Raw genomic sequence first — 19,434 nt, forward strand, 5'->3', positions numbered from 1 at the left:
TTTCATTTGGCCAGAGAAAAGAAGACCTTTGCAGATCATAAGCTTTCCCACTTCTATGCCGAGAAGATACCATTGCAATAAAATATATTCATCGCACTCCACCAAGGGAGATTTGCATGTTGATAGAGATGCTCATCTAGATATGCATTTGCATTCACACTGCTCAGCTTATCTGGGTCCTAATGAACTAGCTACATCTGTCTTTTTTATTAGATTGTGGATGTGCATCACTATCCGGGCCATCAATTGGTATGTGCAACTAATGTGGGTTCACAGCCATTGCCTTACCTATTTGGACAGACTGGGACTACAGAGTGCGGGTGTTAAGTGCCGTCAAGTCACTTCCAACTCATGGCGACCCTATGAATCAATGTCCTCCAAAATGTCCTATTGTTAACAGCTTTGTTCAGGTCTTGCAAACTGAGGGCCATGGCTTCCTTTATTGAATCAATCCATTTCATATGTGTTATTCCTCTTTTTCTGCTGCCTTCAACTTACTGTCTTTTCCAGTGACTCTTGTCTTCTCATAATATGACCAAAGTACAATAGCCTCAGTTTAGTCAGGCTTGATTTGATCTAGAACCCACTGATTTGGGGTGTTTTTTGTTTTGGGGTGGTCCACGGTATCCATAGGATCCTCTTCCAACACCACATTTCAAATGAATCTTTCTTCCTGTCAGCTTTCTTCATTGTCCAACTTTCACACCCATACATAGTAATAGGAAATACTATGGCATGAATTAACTTGACCTTGGTTGCTAGTGACACATCCTTACATGTAAGAATCTTTTCTAGCTCCTTCATGGCTGCCCTTCCCAGTCTCTGGGACTATAGAGAGCCAGGTTCATAGGATGACCTTGGGCCAGTCACTCTCTCTAAGCCTAAACCACTTTAAAGGACTGTTGTGAGAATGTGAGTTCTTTACAGAAAGTGTGGGATAGAGAAGCATGCCAGAGCAATGACGGAACTAAACGTTACAATTTCCTAAACACAACATATTGGATTTTTAATTCTACGTAAAAATAAGTAACACACAGGTTTCCTTTTATTGGGTACAATTAGCAGTGACAATCCATCAATCACAAGCCAATTCCAAATCTAGCCCTTTAGGCTCTTTAACCTAAAAATCTACCTTCTTCTCATTTATTCTTTCCACTTGACAATTGCTCATGCTGGTCCTATCCTGATTCTGGACTCTGGTTTCCTCTTAAACCCCCGTCCTAATCTTCACGTATGTCAGGAAAGGAAGATATCAAACACTGATTGAGCCATCATCACAGGCATCTTGCCTAATTAAGCGTCTTCCTTGTGCAGTGATGCCAACGGTGCGTGAGCCGCTCCGCGTAGTAGCCTCTTTGGGTCAAGTCAGCAAAGCCGCTGTAAGGGCGCGGGGCTCAGCTGGCAGTGATGGCATTTGGGGGAAGACAAACTGAGCATTCACACTGCGGGCCACTCAATGCCATCATTGTCTCCACTCCAATTAGACCCTCGCAGATCTGGGGGCACAGAAAAGAGAGCGGAGACTGAGAGAGCGAGGAAGGGCGAGTCTGAGGGTGCAGCAGGGATTGTTTTAGCTGGGAAAGGAAAGTACAAGAGGAAGAAATATTTGAGCTAATTGCCAAGAAGAATGTTCCCCTTTTCATCAAAGAGGCTAACGATTTCATGCTTCTCTGGCAAACTGCTGATGATCAAATCCTCCCTGCTCTTTTTGCTGTCCTTTCTCCTCTTTACTCAGTTTTTAGATGGTTGAGGTTTTTTGTTTTAACTTTAAAGGTATTACAACATACAATGCATAGATAACATAGGGGTTTCATTTCAGAAAAGGCTTCTGATATCTATTGGTGACAGTTTACAGATGAATCTTAACAGAGCACATTGAAGTCAGAGATGGGGGTCCGAAAACGAACAGTAAGGAAAAAGAGGTGGCACAGTTTTGGATGCAACAGAAGAGAGGGATTCAGTAGGGTGTAAGTTGTAAGAGTGTGAATTCTGAGTTCAGGTGTTAGTTTCTGTTGCTTTAGCATCTTTTGTCACACATGAGAATAAGGGTTGCCAAAAGGCCTAAGAGAAAACGTTCTGTCCCTTTAACAAAGGCTTAATGAAATGGTATTTACTTCCATGTCTAAAAAAATATCAGTGGTCCATTTGTTCACATTAAGAAACAGCCCCAGGCCTGTTAGCCACCTTGCATGGGAATGGTCTGCTCACACAAGGGACACACAATATGAACTAGGAGACTGCAGACAGTTTGGGGCTTTGGTGATAGCTGTCAATGCAATAGTTGGTAGGTTCTGGACTGTACCACTTTGGATTGTAGGTTGGGGGGTCATACCTTTGAATGCTCTCCTACCTCAAAAGTTGCCTGCATGAAGTAAACCAATACACCAGGAAAGTGTGTTGTGTGATTTTATGTACTAGTTTACAGCACACAAGGAGCTTTTTACCCCAAAGATGACAAAATGTGACTCCTCTCCTACAGCTGGTTAGCCACTGTGTGAACAAACTGCTGAACTTCATGGGCTTTGGTCTGATCCAGCATGACTTTTCTTATGTTCTTATGCTCTAATCTGAAGGTCCAGTCTAGAATTCTGTTCTCAATCCACCATCTAATTCTGCCTACTGTGTAGAAAGCTTGGGATAGGACATAGTGCCTGTGTTGGAAATTCTGTTCTTGCAGGTGAAGAAAATGGTGCATGTTAAGGGCTAGTTTCATTCATTTAGGTAAAAGGGAGAATGGGTCATATGCACTGCCACATACCCCAATCCTGACTACTACATGCTCAAGTCTTTGTAGAATCTAAGGCATGGCCATCAAGACACTGCATTGCACAATCTTTACCCTGCATTTTCCCAGAGCACAGACTATACATGATTGGGTTTACATGATGGCCTTTTATGCAGGCACATTTCCCTGTGGTCATCCCCTCGACTGCTTTGGGGCTTCATTTGGATTATGCATGCCTTTTCCGCCCATCAGAGGTCGCCTCGCTCTCCCTGCACATTTTCCAGATGCTGCTTTAGCCAGAATCTGGGGAATGAGGGCAAAACGCGCAGGGAGAGCGAGGCAACCTCTGAAGGGTAGAAAAGGCATGCATAATCCAAAGGAAGACCCAAAGCAGTTGGCAGGGGTGACTGCGGGGTAACGTCCCTGCATAAAAGGCCAAAGGGGCTTTTCATGCACACAAGTCCCAATGATGCATGGTGGTCAGGAGTAAGGCCATCTTGAGCTCAGGCTGGGCACGGTCTTTTGGCTTGCGGCAGGGCTTTTCTCATGGCAAGCCACTTGTCTGATTCATCCACCACAAACAGACATGACAGTTAGGCTGCGAACCACACTAGGCTGGGGTAGCGTACAAAACTGCCTGCTCCTGTAAAGGCTTCACACAACCCACTTGCTCTGAATGGAAGAGTAGCCTCGTATGTAGATACCAGCAGCTAGGGTTGCCGATCTCCAGCTGCTCTCCAGATGGTAGAGATCAGTTCCCCTGGAGAAAACACATTCCACCCCCACCATTATGTGAAGGTTGATTACCTAAATGTGCACTCTGATCTGGAGAACCAGGTTTGATCCCCCACTCTTCCATATGAGTGGCAGACGCTAATCTGGTGAACTGGGTTGGTTTCCCACTCCTACACCTGAAGCCAGCTGGGTGACCTTGGGCTAGTCACAGCTCTCTTAGAGCTCTCATCAGCCCCATCTCACTTCCAAGGTGTCTGTTGTGGGGAGGGGAAGGTGACTGTAAGCCCAGTTTGATTCTTCCTTAAGTGTTGGAGAAAGTCGGCATATAAAAGCCAACTCTTCTACCCAGGCAAGATTGTGCTGCTGCAGTCATCTTGTTTGGGGGCTTCCTAGAGGCACCTGGCTGGCCACTGTGTGGACAAGACTGCTGGACTTGATGGGCCTTGGTCTGATCCAGCATGAACACATGAAGCTGCCTTATACTGAATCAGACCCATGGTCCATCCTTACCCCGAGCCCCCTTTCCTTTCCTTCTCTTGGGCCATTTATGCAGGGGAGGTTTAACCTTGGCTGTGCCGCTCTCTAGATGCCCACTTCCCCCCTCCATACTCCCAAAACTCAACAATAAGCCCCCATGCAGAGTTTTGAGAATTTGTGTTGTGTGTGTGTGTTAAGTGCCGTCAAGTCGCTTCTGACTCATGGCGACCCTATGAATGAAAGTCCTCCAAAATGTCCTATCTTTGACAGCCTTGTTCAGATCTTGCAAACTGAAGGCCTTGGCTTCCTTTATGGAGTCCATCCATCTCTTGTTGGGTCTTCCTCTTTTCCTGCTGCCCTCAACCTTTATCGAGTCCATCCATCTCTTGTTGGGTCTTCCTCTTTTCCTGCTGCCCTCCCCTTTTCCTAGCACGGCTGTCTTTTCCAGTGACTCTTGTCGTCTCATGACGTGACCAAAGTACGACAGCCTCAGTTTAGTCATTTTAGCTTCTAGGGTCAGTTCAGGCTTGATTTGATCTAGAACCCACTGATTTGGTTTTTTGGCAGTCCACGGTATCCGCAACACTCTCCTCCAACACCACCTTTCAAAGGAATCTATTTTCTTCCTATCAGCTTTCTTCACTGTCCAGCTTTCACACCCATACACAGTAATAGGGAATACGCTGGCATGAATTTGGATAGGGAAAAGGTGCATGTAGAGAGCGGCAAATCCCAAGCAAAACCTCCCTTGCATAAATGGCCTTGGGTGTTTGTTTGTTTTCCTGTCTGGGTCTCCCCGTCGGGCCCCTTTATCGAGGCCCTCGGCCAGCCTCTCCCTGCCCTGCTCCCCCAGTCCCCTGGGCCTCCCTCCCTCCTGCAGGCCCTCTGCCTGGAGGGGCTCGGCCAGGCCTCCAACGGAGCTGTTGTCGTGGCAACCCAAAGCTGCCTCGGGCTTTGATCAGGGCGGGCCGGCAGGGGGCAGCGGCGCGGGGCGGGGGTGGGAGTCGGCGCGAGAGGAGCGGCCCACCCCCGCGTCAGGCCGAGGGGGGGGGGAGCGGCCCCCTCCCCTCGGCCGGAGCCGAGCGCCGGCTTGGCCAGGGAGCCGCTCGCTCCCCCTCCCCTCTCTCTTCCTCTCGCCCCGCCTGGGAAAGTGGGTTCGGGAGGGAGGCGCGCGCGCTCAGAGACGGCTCAGCCGCTCGCCCGAGCAGGAGCATCCCACGCGCGCCCGGGAGGAGAGGGAGGCCGGCCGGGAAAGTGCCATCCCCTCGCCTCAGGGGAGGGGGGGCCCGCTCGCCCTTTTGCAGCCCTCCCGGCCCGCTCGCTTGGCTTCTTTCCGTCGATGTTATTATTTCGATCCTAAAGATCTGGCGCCCGTCCCCAGCTTGGCTTTTTGGACGGATCCTCCCCGGCTTCCTTCGTGTCGATTTTGAGGGGCACTTTTTGGGGGGGGTAAAGAAGAAAAGGGGGCACCAAACAGAGACTTTCCTTTCGGCTCCCGCGCAAGGCGCCGAAAGGGGGACGCAGAGCGAAGAGGAGCGCAGAGCCGGGCCGCGCGAGGAGCGGAGCGATCTCTCCAGCCCGCTCTTCCGGACGCCGGAGTCGTGCGTCGCCCCCCACGCCCGTTGGCCGCACCACCCCTCTCTCCTGCCCCCCTCCCCCGCCTCCCCGGGTGTCCCTCCGCCCCGACCGAGAGAGCGCGCGAGGGGCAGGGGGGGGGAAGGAAAAAAAAAAAGTCCGCCCTTCGCAACTCCAGCCATGGTGGGCAGGGCGCAGCCCGACCGCCGACAGTTCCCGCTGGTCCTACTGAGATTGCTCTGCCTTCTCCCCACAGGGCTGCCGGTCCGCAGCGTGGATTATAACCGAGGCACCGACAACATCACGGTGAGGCAGGGGGACACGGCCATCCTCAGGTAGGGGGCGACCGCCCAAACTTTCCTTCTCTCTCCGCGTCGCCGGGCCCGGGGGTCGAACTCGGGGCGCTGCGGGGCCGTTTGGTGGGGGGGGGGGGTTTGTGGGAAACGCGTCCTGGTTCGGCAAGCCGACCCAAACCGCTGTCAGTGAGTGCCTGAACGCGCCGATGCTCGGCTTTCAAATGCTCTCTTGTTAACTCGCAGCGGGTCGCCGTGTTAGCCTGTCTGCAGCAGTAGGGAAGGGGCCACAGTCCAGCAGCACCTTAAAGACGGACAAGAATATTTTCTGGCAGGGTGGGAACTTTCGTGAGCCACAGGTCGGTCTCTTAGACAAAAGATTAAATGGACGTAAGTCTGGCCTCAGAAACCACAATATTCAAAAAACCAGCGGGAGAACATTTCAACCCTCCAGGACGTTCTGTTGCAGATTTAAGAGTAGCAGTTCTCTTACAAAGGGATTTCGAAGGGAGATTGGAAAGAGAAACTGCTGGATTGCGGTTGATATTCAAACTAAAGTCAATGCAAAATATTGTCGAAGGCTTTCACGGTCAGAGTTCGTTGGTCCTCGTAGAGTAAAGTCAATGCATTGACCTGGGTTGAATCAAGACCTTGCATTCATGGCTCACGGCCAATGCTGGTTTCTCCACACCCGTCTCTCCCCTGGACATCACAGACTCTTCTGCGTCCCACCCCTAATCCCATCACGCCTGGCATTCCACACCACACCTAATCCCATCACACCTGCTATTCACATTTCCATACTGTTCACATTTACAGACTAATGCTTGTCTGAATTCACTCTTCTCTACTTAAAGACACATGGATTCACATTCTAGCTGTATCTGAAGAAGTGAGCTGTGGCTCACGAAAGCTCATACCCTGCCAGAAAATATTCTTGTTAGTCTTTAAGGTGCTACTGGACTCTTGCCCTTTTCTCTTGTTAACTGGGTGGCTTCTTCATGAGATCCATACCCACGCAGGGGCCGGGGCCAGTCATTTTTGCGCCCTGGGCAAGGCGAACTACTTGTGCCCCCCCCATTGTTAACCAGTTTTGGGGAGGTGGGGGAACAGATGTCTGGTAGGAAAAAAAGAAAAGCACCCAACGTTTTCTAAGAGGTTATAATTAATCCTATGGCCTTAAGCCCCGGTTAGTATTTGGATAGGAGACCGCCAAGGAAGTCCAGGGTTGCTGTGCAGAGGAAGGCGCTGGCAAACCACCTCTCTGTTAGTCTCTTGCCATGAAACCCCCCCAAAAAGGGGTCGCCATAAGTCGGCTGCAACTTGAAGGCACTTTACACACACACACATGACCTTAAGCAGATGAGAGGGAAGGCACCTTGGCCATCTTCTGGTCACTGGGTGTGTGTGTGTATGGGGCGGGGGAGGTAGTTGTGAATTTCCTGCATTGTGCAGGGGGTTGGACTAGATGATCCTGGGGGATCTCTTCCAACTCTATGATTCTAATTCTGTTCCATAGCACTGTTGTGGTACTGATGTTAAAATTAAAAAGATATTAATTGCCAGTTGCGTTCCCCCCCCCCAAGAAACTAATTTGTTTAAAAACTGTGCCCCTCAGGCCAGTTCTGTGCCCCTCTGAGGTCTGCGCCCTAGGTGACCGCCTAGTTCGTCTCATGGTAGCACCGGCCCTGTACACACACACACACACACACACGGAGCAAACAGGGTTAATGCTTTTGACTAGCTCCCGATGGTGGCTAATAGTACTGTTGCTGTTAAATAGTATCCCAGGAGTGGTTTGGAATTAAGCCTTTCTTGGACAGGGAAATCAAATAATTGCCCACGCGCCCCCATCTGTATCACTTTGGATAAGAATGTGCCAACTGGCGAGTGTGTGACTTTCTTGCCCTTTAGTGAAGTGGGCATGCATAGAAAAGGCTTGTCTGGTCTTTTCGGTGAAGATCGGGGCTGTTTTCTCTTTTTTTTAAAATCGAGGGTTATTTTTTATTACTGTAATTTTAATGTTGGTCTGTTGTGAGCCACTCTGAACAGTTGCAGACATATATAAAACAGCAGATAAATAATGTATTCAAATGAGCAAATAAATAATCAAGCCACCACATAAAACAGCAAGGGGAGAGGGGGGCTTGGAGAATAACCCCTCCTACCACATTTTGTAGTTAAAGGACCAATCACTAGTGACTCCTGGAAATGTTTTTCTCCCTTCCGGACATTGTGTTCTTCTGAGATTTGGGTTATGGTCAAGTGAATCTCCACACCCTTCATCTGGGTCCTGCACAAAACAGCAAACCCTTTGATGACAGAATTCTGATATGAGAATCTTTGGATACTTTGAACTGCATATGGTTTGTTTTCGTTGGGATACAATGGTGGTATCTCGTGTTTGGGCTACTCCTCTGCTCATCTGGTTGCCTTGGCTGAGACTTGAAGAAGAAGCATGCCTATATAGAGAGAGCATGCCTGTGTGTGTGTGTGTGTGTGTGTGAGTGATTTAGGCAGCCAGTTGTGGAAGTGGCACACCTGAAGAAGGTGTGCCACTTCCACAAAACAAAACGCAAACCTTTCCAGCACACTTTGGGTCTGGCATGAACTCTCCCCATTTCATTCAAATAAGTTATATCATCATAATCTGCGCAATTTAACCTAGCGTAGCTGTCCTGCTAACGAAACTGCTCTCCCTCTCTCTGTGCACGCTCATGCATGCATTCTACATATTATGGCAATAAAACTATTGGGCGTGATTTAAAATAAGTGTGTAATCTATGCAAAGAGCTGATGGTGCACAACCCTCAAATGCCCAGGGAGCAGTTCCTTGGCGAAGCTAATGACAGCAGCAAAGTTTTTCATTCTCTTCCTCAGGAATTAGTCTTGGTAGCTAATAGATGCTACTATGAGCTTTTGAGCCCTCAATGCTGTTTCCTCTGTCTCTCTGTTTAATAATTGTAGGTGTATTCTTATTATTGGGGGGAGGGAAAGATGAAAGAAGAACTCCCCGTAGCATTATGGGGGGGACACTCTTTTCTTTCAGGGTTTCATTATTTTAAAGATGCTGGGAGCAGAAAGACAGAATATGCTGTATTATCTTTACTTCCTATATATGCTTATTTTGGTGCAGGGAGATTCCAGTAGGCAAGGCTAAAGAGAAATGTGTACCTTTTTGCTCCTCTTGAGTTCCTGTGAGCTGGATGTGTTCTGATCCTGGCATATCCTTTCAGCAGAATCCATTTCCCCAGCTCTCCAGACTTGTTAACTTGCATGTAAGGTTTATCCACATGGAGTAATAGGATTTACGGAGTAATTTATCTGCTTTGTGATAGAAAGCGTCAGCAGAACTACAAGCACCTAACGGTGGGTGCCGTTGCCTCTGACTCAGAGTCCTCTGCCTTGTCCTTCTGCCCTCAGGGGATTGGTAGTTTCGTTAACCCTTTCTGGCAGTACTTATCTGCTTCCATTTTAAAGTGCATGGTATATAATTCCACTGGTCTCCCGCTTTTCTGCATAGCACAGAAGGAAGTATGCTCAGCTCCACTGTGTACCTATGGCAGCAGCAAAGTCATTAAGCTCACTTACCCAGTGAGGGGTCATTGGATTTCTATTTCCCACTTAACCTTGAAGCTTTGGAGTTTATCTAGAGATACTCGGTGTTCAAAATGCATTGGCAGTAAAGGACGTGTGTAGCCAGCATGGAGGCAACATAGAATGTTCACAAACACATTTCCATGCTTTTGAGTGAGGGATAGGAATGTGCACTGCTTGGCAATTTTTTAAATAAATGTATTGGCATACATGGTTGCATTTGGAGCACAGAGGAAAGAGGTGCCATGGAGGGGAGGGGGTGTGCTTATTTTACTAACTTCAGTTGGGCAAAGAGTATGCAAACTTTCAAGTCAGGATTTTTTTTTAAAGACAAAAACATGAACAACTGAAGAGCCAGCTGCATCAAGGAGAGTTTCAGCAGCACAAACACAAAAGGACCTGCATGCTTTGTAAATTTGCCCCAGGCGAGCCTTTGATTCAGGATTGATCTATCTTTGTCAGGAGTTTCTGTGCATGTTGCACATAAATGTGCTCACTCAAGACAATTATTTCAAGGATGCGAGCCCTGAAGACCACAAGTGCTGGGAGGCTCCTGCAGCACAATTCTCTTGGCCATCTGCACAGCTAAAGAGATGACTATAGGTCAATGTTGTGGCTTCCCTGTAGCACTGTTTGGGCATTTATCTGAATAGAAATGAATGCATAAAAGGAATTTAGGGTTGTGTTTACTGACCCTGCCCTTCATGCCCTCTAGGGACATAGTCATAGAGTGCATCCAAATTAATGTTGGCTCCTGTATGCACTGTCCATATCCTGGATAATGGAGAGCATGTGATGAATTCTACACACATTCAGGTATCTACATATAAGCTCTGTGCAAATGGACCTTTGAAGACATGGCAATGGAAGAGGAAGCAGAGGTGGGCTCATTCTACCCAGATGAACCACTTGAACGGGGCTCTGTTAGCATGACCTTTCCACAGTTTTCTGGATTTATAGGGCCCAGATGGAAGTGTAGGTATCTTATATATGAATGTTCCCTTAGGTAATACTTGATCCAAGCTAATGAAAAAGATATGGCTGGCTTATTGATTTGAGGAATAGCCAGTCATTTAGTCTTTTTATTCGTTATGTGAAAGAAAACAGTCATCGTTGGATTTGATAGGTCTTCTAGAGATGCCATGTCTTGGGTCTGAGACTCATCTAAGCAGTTTTTAAGTGTGATTGGGGTACAGAAAATGACTAAGCTGCATGCCTGGGTTTTGGGACAAGGTGGAAGAAACTGCTACCGTTTGGCTTTCCAAAGAACCATAAATCTGCAAGTGCATAGCTGAAGCAGTAGATATTCTGACTGAATTCATGGGGGCCAGAGTTGATCTCATGCATGGCGAACTCCATATGGTGATGAAATTAGCATATTTCAGGGCCTCTGGAAATTCAACAGAACCACTGGTTTTACCTTGTGCAAGACATCTGAGAAAATCTGAAGCAGGGTAGGGGAATTCTATTTGCATGCCCATCTGCTTGCAGGTTCTAGGGACAGAGGGAGGATGTTTTGCTGGTAACTTGTGTCCTGCAGTCAGAACTGTTCAGATATGCACTAGGTGTGTGCTTCAGGGCAGAATGGTCAGTTGCTGTTCCTAGAGTACCTTGCATGGATTCTGAGCATCTGAGGATAGAGATCAGTATCTTCTCCAAAACATCGTTTTGTAAAAGCTTGGATGATAGCATACAATTATTTAAATTAAATCTCACATTACAGCAGAAGACACTTTTGGTCATCTTCCCTTATTTAATTGGAGTATTGGGTCAGAATGCAAATTCCGGGTCTTGCTTGCCACGTCCTTCATAAGAACACATGAAAGGCCATGCTGAATTAGACCAAGGTCCATCAAGTCCAGATGTCTGTTCACACCATGTGCCTCTAGGAAGCCCACAAACAAGGCAGCTGCAGCAGCATTACCCTACCTGTGTTCTAAAGCACCTACTATAATAGGCATGCTCCTCTGATCCTGGAGAGAATAGGTATGCATCATGACTAGTATCCATGTTTACTAGTAGCCATGAATAGCCCTCTCCTCCCTGAACATGTCCACTCCCCTCTTAAAGCCTTAAAAGTTGGCAGCCATCACCACATCCTGGGGCAGGGAGTTCCACAGTTCTATGTATTGTGTGAAGAAATACTTCCTTTTATCTGTTTTGAATCTCTCACCCTCCAGCTTCAGCAGATGACCCCACATTCTAGTATTATGAGAGAGGGAGAAAAGTTCCTCCCTGTCCACTCTCTCCATACCATGCGTAATTTTATAGACCTCTATCATGTCTCCCCTTAACTGCCTTCTTTCCAAGCTAAACAGCCCTAAGCGTTTTAACCGCTCCCCATAGGGCAGTTGCTCTAGTCCCCTGATCATTTCGGTTGCTCTTTTCTGCACCTTCTCAAGCTCTGCAGTATCCTTTTTAAAGTGTGGTGACCAGAACTGTACACAGTATTCCAAGTGTGGTCTCACCATTGATTTGTACAAGGACAGTATGATAGCAGCATGGAATTTGCCTTTTTCACAGCAGCCACACATGGGTTGATATCTTCATCGAGCTATCCACTACCACCCCAAGATCCCTTTCTTGGTCTGTCACTGCAGCACTGATAATCTGAAAACTGCAGCACTGATAATCTGAAAACTCTCCCCATGGTCAGTAGAATTCAGAACATAAAGAGCAAAATGTTGTTCTACTGTTTTACTCGGAGCTGTACTAACCATTGGGGTTATAGGCTGTGCCATTGTTGAAGGCAGAAACTAACTCCATATATCAATAATTTAATAATTTTAAACTCATGGAGGAACTCCAGACCATTTGTATGCTCTTAGCAGGCTCATGTTTGTAGTTTCAAAGATGGGTATTCTGCTAGTCCATGGCCTAACACATGGTTATAAGGACACCCACTAGTGATTTTGCCCATCCAGCTAGAGTAATGTTATTCCGTATGAGGTATGCATTAATCTAATAATCATTAATTTTCAATAAATGAATTTGAGTTTGTGTTCCGTTTGTGCATTTTGCATACTAAGTTCACAGAGACAGTCTCCAGGTTTGTCAGCACAGGAAAGTTCATGAATATGCAATCTGCAGTATTGAAGTTCATGAATATTTGTGACCTTGTAAAGTTATAACTGAAACAATGACACTCATCAAATCCGCCAATAAAATTCAGATTTGTTTGCTTTGACAAACTAGGAAATAGGACACCTGACTTGTGTTCACATCAGAAGCTGTTAGTTTTAGATTCCCCTTTGAAATTTCAATTCCAGTGTTTCCTTACACTGAGAGAAACAACAGAAAAAAGCAAGAGTTCCGTAGTGCCTTAAAGACTAACAAAATTTCTGGCAGGGTCACAGTTCACTTCTTCAGATAGAAACACAACGTAAGATGTTTTATGCCAAGGTATTCAGAAGTATCAAATGCATTCCTATTGCACCAGTTGTGAATATTCTCTGAGTATGTATGCTATGGCTTTTACTTTTGAATCCATTACATCCATATTATGTTTTGTAGTTACATATGAAAATCCATGGCCATTGCATCAGTTATGAAAGTGTATTGTGTACAGAAATAGTGCTGTTTTGTTTTCAAAGACAAAAACAAGTGAGGGACCTGTTCTTTTCCTAGTTGTTGTTTGTATACTAACATTTATAATCCACCTTTCTCTTCACATAATAGAAGTAAGCTATGAAGTGGCCCAAAGGGAACCTGGAGAAGTCTGCCTTTGAAGAAGGCTTTCCATCTAACTATTATTATTTTTTGAGTTATACTCAATTCCAGAAATGTCTGCACTGCCTCCTTCCAGCATCTCAGGGGAATCAGCTGTAAACTACGGCTGGGCCATCCAGTAGTAATTTAATTCGCAAGTGGTGCTGATCACGAATGAAATCTAGAGTAGTACTGGTATTTGCTAGAGTAGTACCGGTATACTGACTGGCATTTGCAACTGCAAATATACCCTACTCACATGTTAAGTTAGTGTGGTTTTTAAATGAAATAGTTAACTCTAGGACACAAGAAACTCTGACTAAACTGACAAAGGTTGAGGCAACTGAACCAATCATGATATTTGTCAAAGCTGAACTTGATGTTAATATTCTCAGGTGTGTGAATTCAAATGTGAATCATATCAAAGGAAACATTTGATTCACAAATATTTTTGTGTTTCTTTAAATCCTAATTGCAGGCATGCTGAGAGGAATGTAGGCCCTGTATACCACCAGATACTTTCTTCTGCAGGTGGTTACAGACAAATGGGGACAGGTGTGATTTTTACCCTGTCTTCCTCATATACAGTCTTTTCTTTGCAGTGGTACACAAAGGAATGTAGTGATTTGATAAAACCACAAACTGGTATTGAATGTCAAATCTCTAGGATGAGTGAGGGCAAAATGCAAGAAACTGTATTAAGAGTTATGAGTCCAGTTTTTAACCTTGGTTAAAAATAAAATAATAATAATAATTAGAATAAAACCAATAAGTTATGTAGAAAATATTGTGTGTGTGTTAAGTGCCGTCAAGTCGCTTCCGACTCATGGCGACCCTATGAATGAAAGTCTTCCAAAATGTCCTATCTTTGACAGCCTTGCTCAGATCTTGCAAATTGAAGGCTGTGGCTTCCTTTATTGAGTCAGTCCATCTCTTGTTGGGTCTTCCTCTTTTCCTGCTGCCCTTAACTTTTCCTAGCATGACTGTCTTTTCCAGTGACTCTTGTCTTCTCATAATGTGGCCAAAATACGACAGCCTCAGTTTAGTCATTTTAGCTTCTAGGGTCAGTTCAGGCTTGATTTGATCTAGAACCCACTGATTTGTTTTTTTGGCAGTCCACGGTATCCGTAACACTCTCCTCCAACACCACATTTCAAAGGAAAATATTACTGTCGAAGGCTTTCACGGTCAGAGTTCATTGGTTCTTGTAGGTTATCCGGGCTGTGTAACCGTGGTCTTGGAATTTTCTTTCCTGACGTTTCGCCAGCAACTGTGGCAGGCATCTTCAGAGTAGTAACACTGAAGGACAGTGTCTCTCAGTGTCAAGGGTGTAGAAAGAGTAATATATAGTCAGAAAGGGGTTGGGTTTGAGCTGAGTATTGTCCTGCAAAAGTATTGTCCTGTAAGTATCAAGATAATGTGCTAATGAGGGTATGGTATGTTAATATGGAACCATTGTATCCTGAAGTGATCTGTTAATGTGTGTAATTAGGTTTGGATTACACACATTAACAGATCACTTCAGGATACAATGGTTCCATATTAACATACCATACCCTCATTAGCACATTATCTTGATACTTACAGGACAATACTTTTGCAGGACAATACTCAGCTCAAACCCAACCCCTTTCTGACTATATATTACTCTTTCTACACCCTTGACACTGAGAGACACTGTCCTTCAGTGTTACTACTCTGAAGATGCCTGCCACAGTTGCTGGCGAAACGTCAGGAAAGAAAATTCCAAGACCACGGTTACACAGCCCGGATAACCTACAAGAACCAGAAAATATTACTGTTCTGAAAATGCCTTTGCTCAGTAATGTGTGGGACCATGCAGTGTTCTTGCATATAACCAGTCATTTAAAAGCGCTGTGAGTAGCACATCTCCGTTCCAAAACTGACTGGGCAGAAGTCTCTTTATAGGGACTGATCTTGAGGCAGAATGCTTTGTGCCCTTTCAGCCCATTCCAGACCCAAAAGAACAAAAATCCTTAGGAGGTCAGGAAGGGGGTGTGCCAGCGTTCGGGCCCCCTGTGCTGGTGCCCGTGCCACTTATGCTGTCCAGGGTGGCACGGATGCTGGTGCGGGGTCCCGGATTCCAACCTCTTGATATTGCCGCGGCAGCACCACTCAGGGACGCCAGCACAGCCTTGCACCGGTGTCTGGACAGCGCACTTCTGTGTGCTGTCCTCCCGGGGGCATTCCTGGGGCATTCTGGCACAGGGCCAGGGGGCGTTCTAGTAAAAGGCCAAAGTCCTTTCAGCCCAGTAACACCCCCTTTCCTTTTTCCTGTGATACACCACCTTTTCAAATGGCGTATCCCCATGCAACCCTATGGATCGGTTGCATGGGCTTTTGGGAGAAGGGGAAGGTTTTGGCCTCAGTGAGGGGCGAAACCTCCAGTCACAGGTGCAGCCCTTCTGCTCAGGAATGGGCTGCCTGTGTGGTGGATCTTGACTTGCATGCAGTACCTCTACAGTTTCATCTTTCCCTAACAAAACTAATTCCACATTGTTCCTGTTCTTCTTCCCTGCTGTTCCTTGACTAGTCTGATCTGACATGTACTTACTACAACTGCCACAGGAGCTAAAAACCTGTACACAACCAGGTACATTGTTTTTCTTTTAGTAGGCAGAAAGAAAGAGGAATCGCTGTAGTTTTTCACAAAGGCCCATGTTTTTCTGGGGTCTTGCCATCAAATGACGAGGCACAGTTTCTTAGTGGCCTTGCTTAGAAACTAGCCACAAAAGGGATAGACCCCCTCTTTCTTTGGTATGTTGTTGTTCATGTCCACCTTATTAGCCATTGAAAAAAAATTGTACAGAATTCTCAATCCTCTTGCAACTAGCATTAGTGAAGCCATTTAGAAGTTCCGTCTCCAGTACCGGAGGAGTTCCGGTTAACTGCATTGTATGTAAAACACTCATACATTGCTTTTAGAAACCAGCCCTTCCAAGTCTGAGACAAGTGTTAAATCTCTTTGAGCTTTCCTCTGGGCAGGAGATGTGGTTCAGTGGTAATCTGGTTTGCATGCAGAAGATTCCAGCTTCAATCCCCAGCATCTCCAGTTAAAGGCATTAGGAAGTAGGTGATGTGAAAGACCATGATCTGTGACCCTGGAGAGCTGCCAATCAGGGTAGACAATGCTGAGCTAATGGTTTGACTCATTAGAAGGCAGCTTCTTGTGTTGGGGCACTGCCTCAAATTGCTTATGACCAATCTTAAAATGCCGGTTACTTATTTTTGTCCCATGCACTGGTATGATTCATTTCAGTGAAGTCACCAAGCTCTTTTTCAGTGTGCAGTCCACTCATGATTATTTATCATTATGCAGCATTGTTATGCTTTGAGATCTTTTGCCTTCTTTGCTCCTTGTTCCTTTTCAGTTTATAGCTGGAGAGAGAGCGGCATGCCAAAAGAAAATGACCCAGTGAGACCATATTAGATGGGTTTCTTTACTTACGGAACTACATTGACACTTGGCTAGAAAAGGACAGATTTATTGATAGCTAAGATTTTTTAAAAATATATATATAAGAAGCAGATGGGGTAGAGGTTATAGTCATGAAGCTCACTGAGTGAGTTTGAGCTAATCACAGTCTCTTTCTCTCTTAGCCTCATGAGTGTCACCTTGAACTCCTGCAGCAGTTGTAGGATAAAAATCAGAGTAGTTGGAGATAAATACATAAAACGTGGTGTAGAGGTAGCTTTCATGCAGCAACTCACCAGGATGTAGATAGCTCCTCCCATTAGTGTTTTTGGTGAACCAGGCACTGTTTCTTTGGGATGGGAGCAAGAATGAGCTATGTGTGGGGAATGCCTGCACGGCTTGTTGTCTCCTGAGGAAAACCAGAGAAGGACACAGCAGGTGTCTGGCAAGCAGAATGGTTTTGGAAGAAAAAAAGATGCATTGAGTTGAGCTCCTTACCTCTTCCCACTCTTGCCCCTTCCCACTCTTGCAAGAGTAGTTTGTGGTGGTTTAGGAGACTTTGCCATTTTTGATTGACAAGTAAATGGTGGAAGTGAGAAGATAGATGAATAGCAAGTTGGTCTTAGTTTCGATTCTTACTACTACTACTATCTTGAATATGCAGAACCTCCATGCCCTGTTGCCCATGATGGGCAAAGCAGGATTGTGGAGAAATTAGTTAGATACTTCTAATCTCATTGACTTCACTATAACTCTCCTTAGAATTCCATTGCTAGTGACTGTCAGAAGAGTATTTGTTTCTAAGAGAACCAGCGCCAAATGTAAGGCCTTAAGTCACTGCTTTGTGCTTAACCTGTATGAGTTTAAAATCCAGAGGGACTATCAAAGTAAAGAGCAAAATCAGTGATATATATGAATAAATCACCAGCTTCTATTTTAACAAATATTAAAAATGTCAGGAAGAATATGATTTAGATATTTCTAGGGATGAGAATCAGGGCGATAAGATTCAGGGTGTTAACTTCTTGAGGTTTCATTTAACCTTTAATTTGTGTTCAGTTATCAGAAAACAATAGAAATGTTTAGGGGAAAATAAGGTTTTTAAAAAGTTTTATTTTAATCAATAGATTATATACATTCATACACTTTTAAAATGACTGTAGAGCTGTTGGCTCTGACTATATTTGTAGTTTTTTGTTTTATGTTTATGGCTCATTGTAGTGGTCTGGTTTATGGTAAATTGATACTGGTGGGTTTATGTCATCTGAGGGGTCTGAACCCATGAACACATGAAGCTGTCTTATACTGAATCAGACCCTTGGTCCATCAAAGTCAGTATTATCTACTCAGACCGACAGCGGCTCTCCAGGGTCTCAATGTAGAGGTCTTTCACATCACCTACTTGCCTAGTCCTGTTAACTGGAAATGCCAGGGATTGAACCTGGGAGCTTCTGCAAGCCAAGCAGATGTACTACCACTGAGTCACAGCTCCTCTCCTTCTTCCTGAGACAGAAGTCCTTTAGTGGACATTTCAGCCCAAAGGGTAAGGAAGACTGGAATTATATTTCCAGTAACAGCATCAGTGCAGTGGTTTTGGCCTTAAAATATTTTATTGATAATTTTTGGGCTATTCATTTTGATAAAGCTTTTTCAATCAGAAAGAGTAACCCATTAAAACAAAGTTTGTGTCCTGCACAATCCAAATAAAGGAAAAGCAAGAGCTGCAAAGATTATAGTTTTTGTTACCATACAGTTTATGACAGGGAATGTGGTAAAGTGCATTTTATTAAAGGCTGAGTGAATTAGATGTTGAAGCTATAAAGCTGCTTAAATATACTGGCTTGACAGTGGAAGAAAAAAAAATTGTTATCTGAATAGAATGGTGGAGCTTGAAAGTCAGATCATTACTCTGCTGTTTAGTCTGCTCTCAAAATGCAACTATGGAACAGGCCCTACCGTGGTGTGGATACATTCATGCAGCTGATTCTAGTCATAGCACATTGCAGCCTGTTAGCAGTAGGGATGCATGTGTGATTGAACATCATGTAGTCCAGCTGAAGAAGATGGATATGTACCAGGTGAGCTGGAGGCAGTGCATCTATTAATGATGTCTACTGTTGACCTATACAAAATGCAGTCTAAATTCTGGGTTTTTTTCACACAGCACACACAAACAAACCTAGGTTGTTAGTTAATATACTCACAATGTGGAATAGCAACAAATCATGGCTCCCTGAGAAGTATACTTGCATTTTATACGTGTTTGCTGTATTAGCATTTTATATTTTTAGATGTGCACTTAAAATATCTTAGATGTACATCTGAAAGTGTTATATGTGAAGCAGGTCATGATTTTGGCAAAACATAGGGAAAGAGACACATAGGCATAAAGCAGCCATGTTTTTGAGTGTTTTCTGGTTATTGTGAATGGTTCAACCAAAAAAAAGAGGCTAGAATCTGGGTTTATGACAAAAGAAAGCTAGTATTCCTCTAGAGTCATTAAATGTTAGGAGATGTTAGCTTTGTTCAGGTACCTATCAGAGTCTGGAGAAAAATCCCAATTGCTGTTATGAGTAGGGTTGCCAGGTACCACCTGGCAACCAGTGGGGGAGGGGTGGGTATGGGGTCTTACCAGCCCCAAATTGAGGCCTAGGCCTTGTTGCCATTGTCGCATTGACGTCACTTCCAGAAGATGACCACTGATGACATGGGAGATGCTCTGGTATGTGGGCAAAAACTATGATAGAAGCTGTTTTACCAGAGAATTTTACCTAATTACCAGGGCATCTCCCACAACATCAATACACCAATGGTGACCAGGTGTAGGCCTCATTTTGCAGCTGGTAAGACCTCTGCCAGGGGGGAAGGGGCCCCAAACCTGGTTTTCC

General features: G+C 45.1%; 1 protein-coding gene across 2 annotated transcripts in view; it reads left to right on the top strand.

Annotated features, from left to right (window-relative positions):
- The first annotated feature begins 5,683 nt into the window (after nt 1-5,683).
- The window catches only part of LSAMP (limbic system associated membrane protein), a 578,168-nt gene continuing 564,417 nt past the window's right edge, over nt 5,684-19,434 (top strand). For both annotated transcript variants that reach the window (XM_056858454.1, XM_056858455.1), the window contains exon 1: nt 5,684-5,847. In XM_056858454.1, coding sequence (XP_056714432.1) covers nt 5,693-5,847 — 155 coding nt within the window. In that variant the 5' untranslated portion in view covers nt 5,684-5,692. The remainder of the gene's footprint in view (nt 5,848-19,434) is intronic.

Source organism: Euleptes europaea, chromosome 12, assembly GCF_029931775.1.
Source record: "Euleptes europaea isolate rEulEur1 chromosome 12, rEulEur1.hap1, whole genome shotgun sequence".
Lineage (NCBI taxonomy): Eukaryota > Metazoa > Chordata > Lepidosauria > Squamata > Sphaerodactylidae > Euleptes > Euleptes europaea.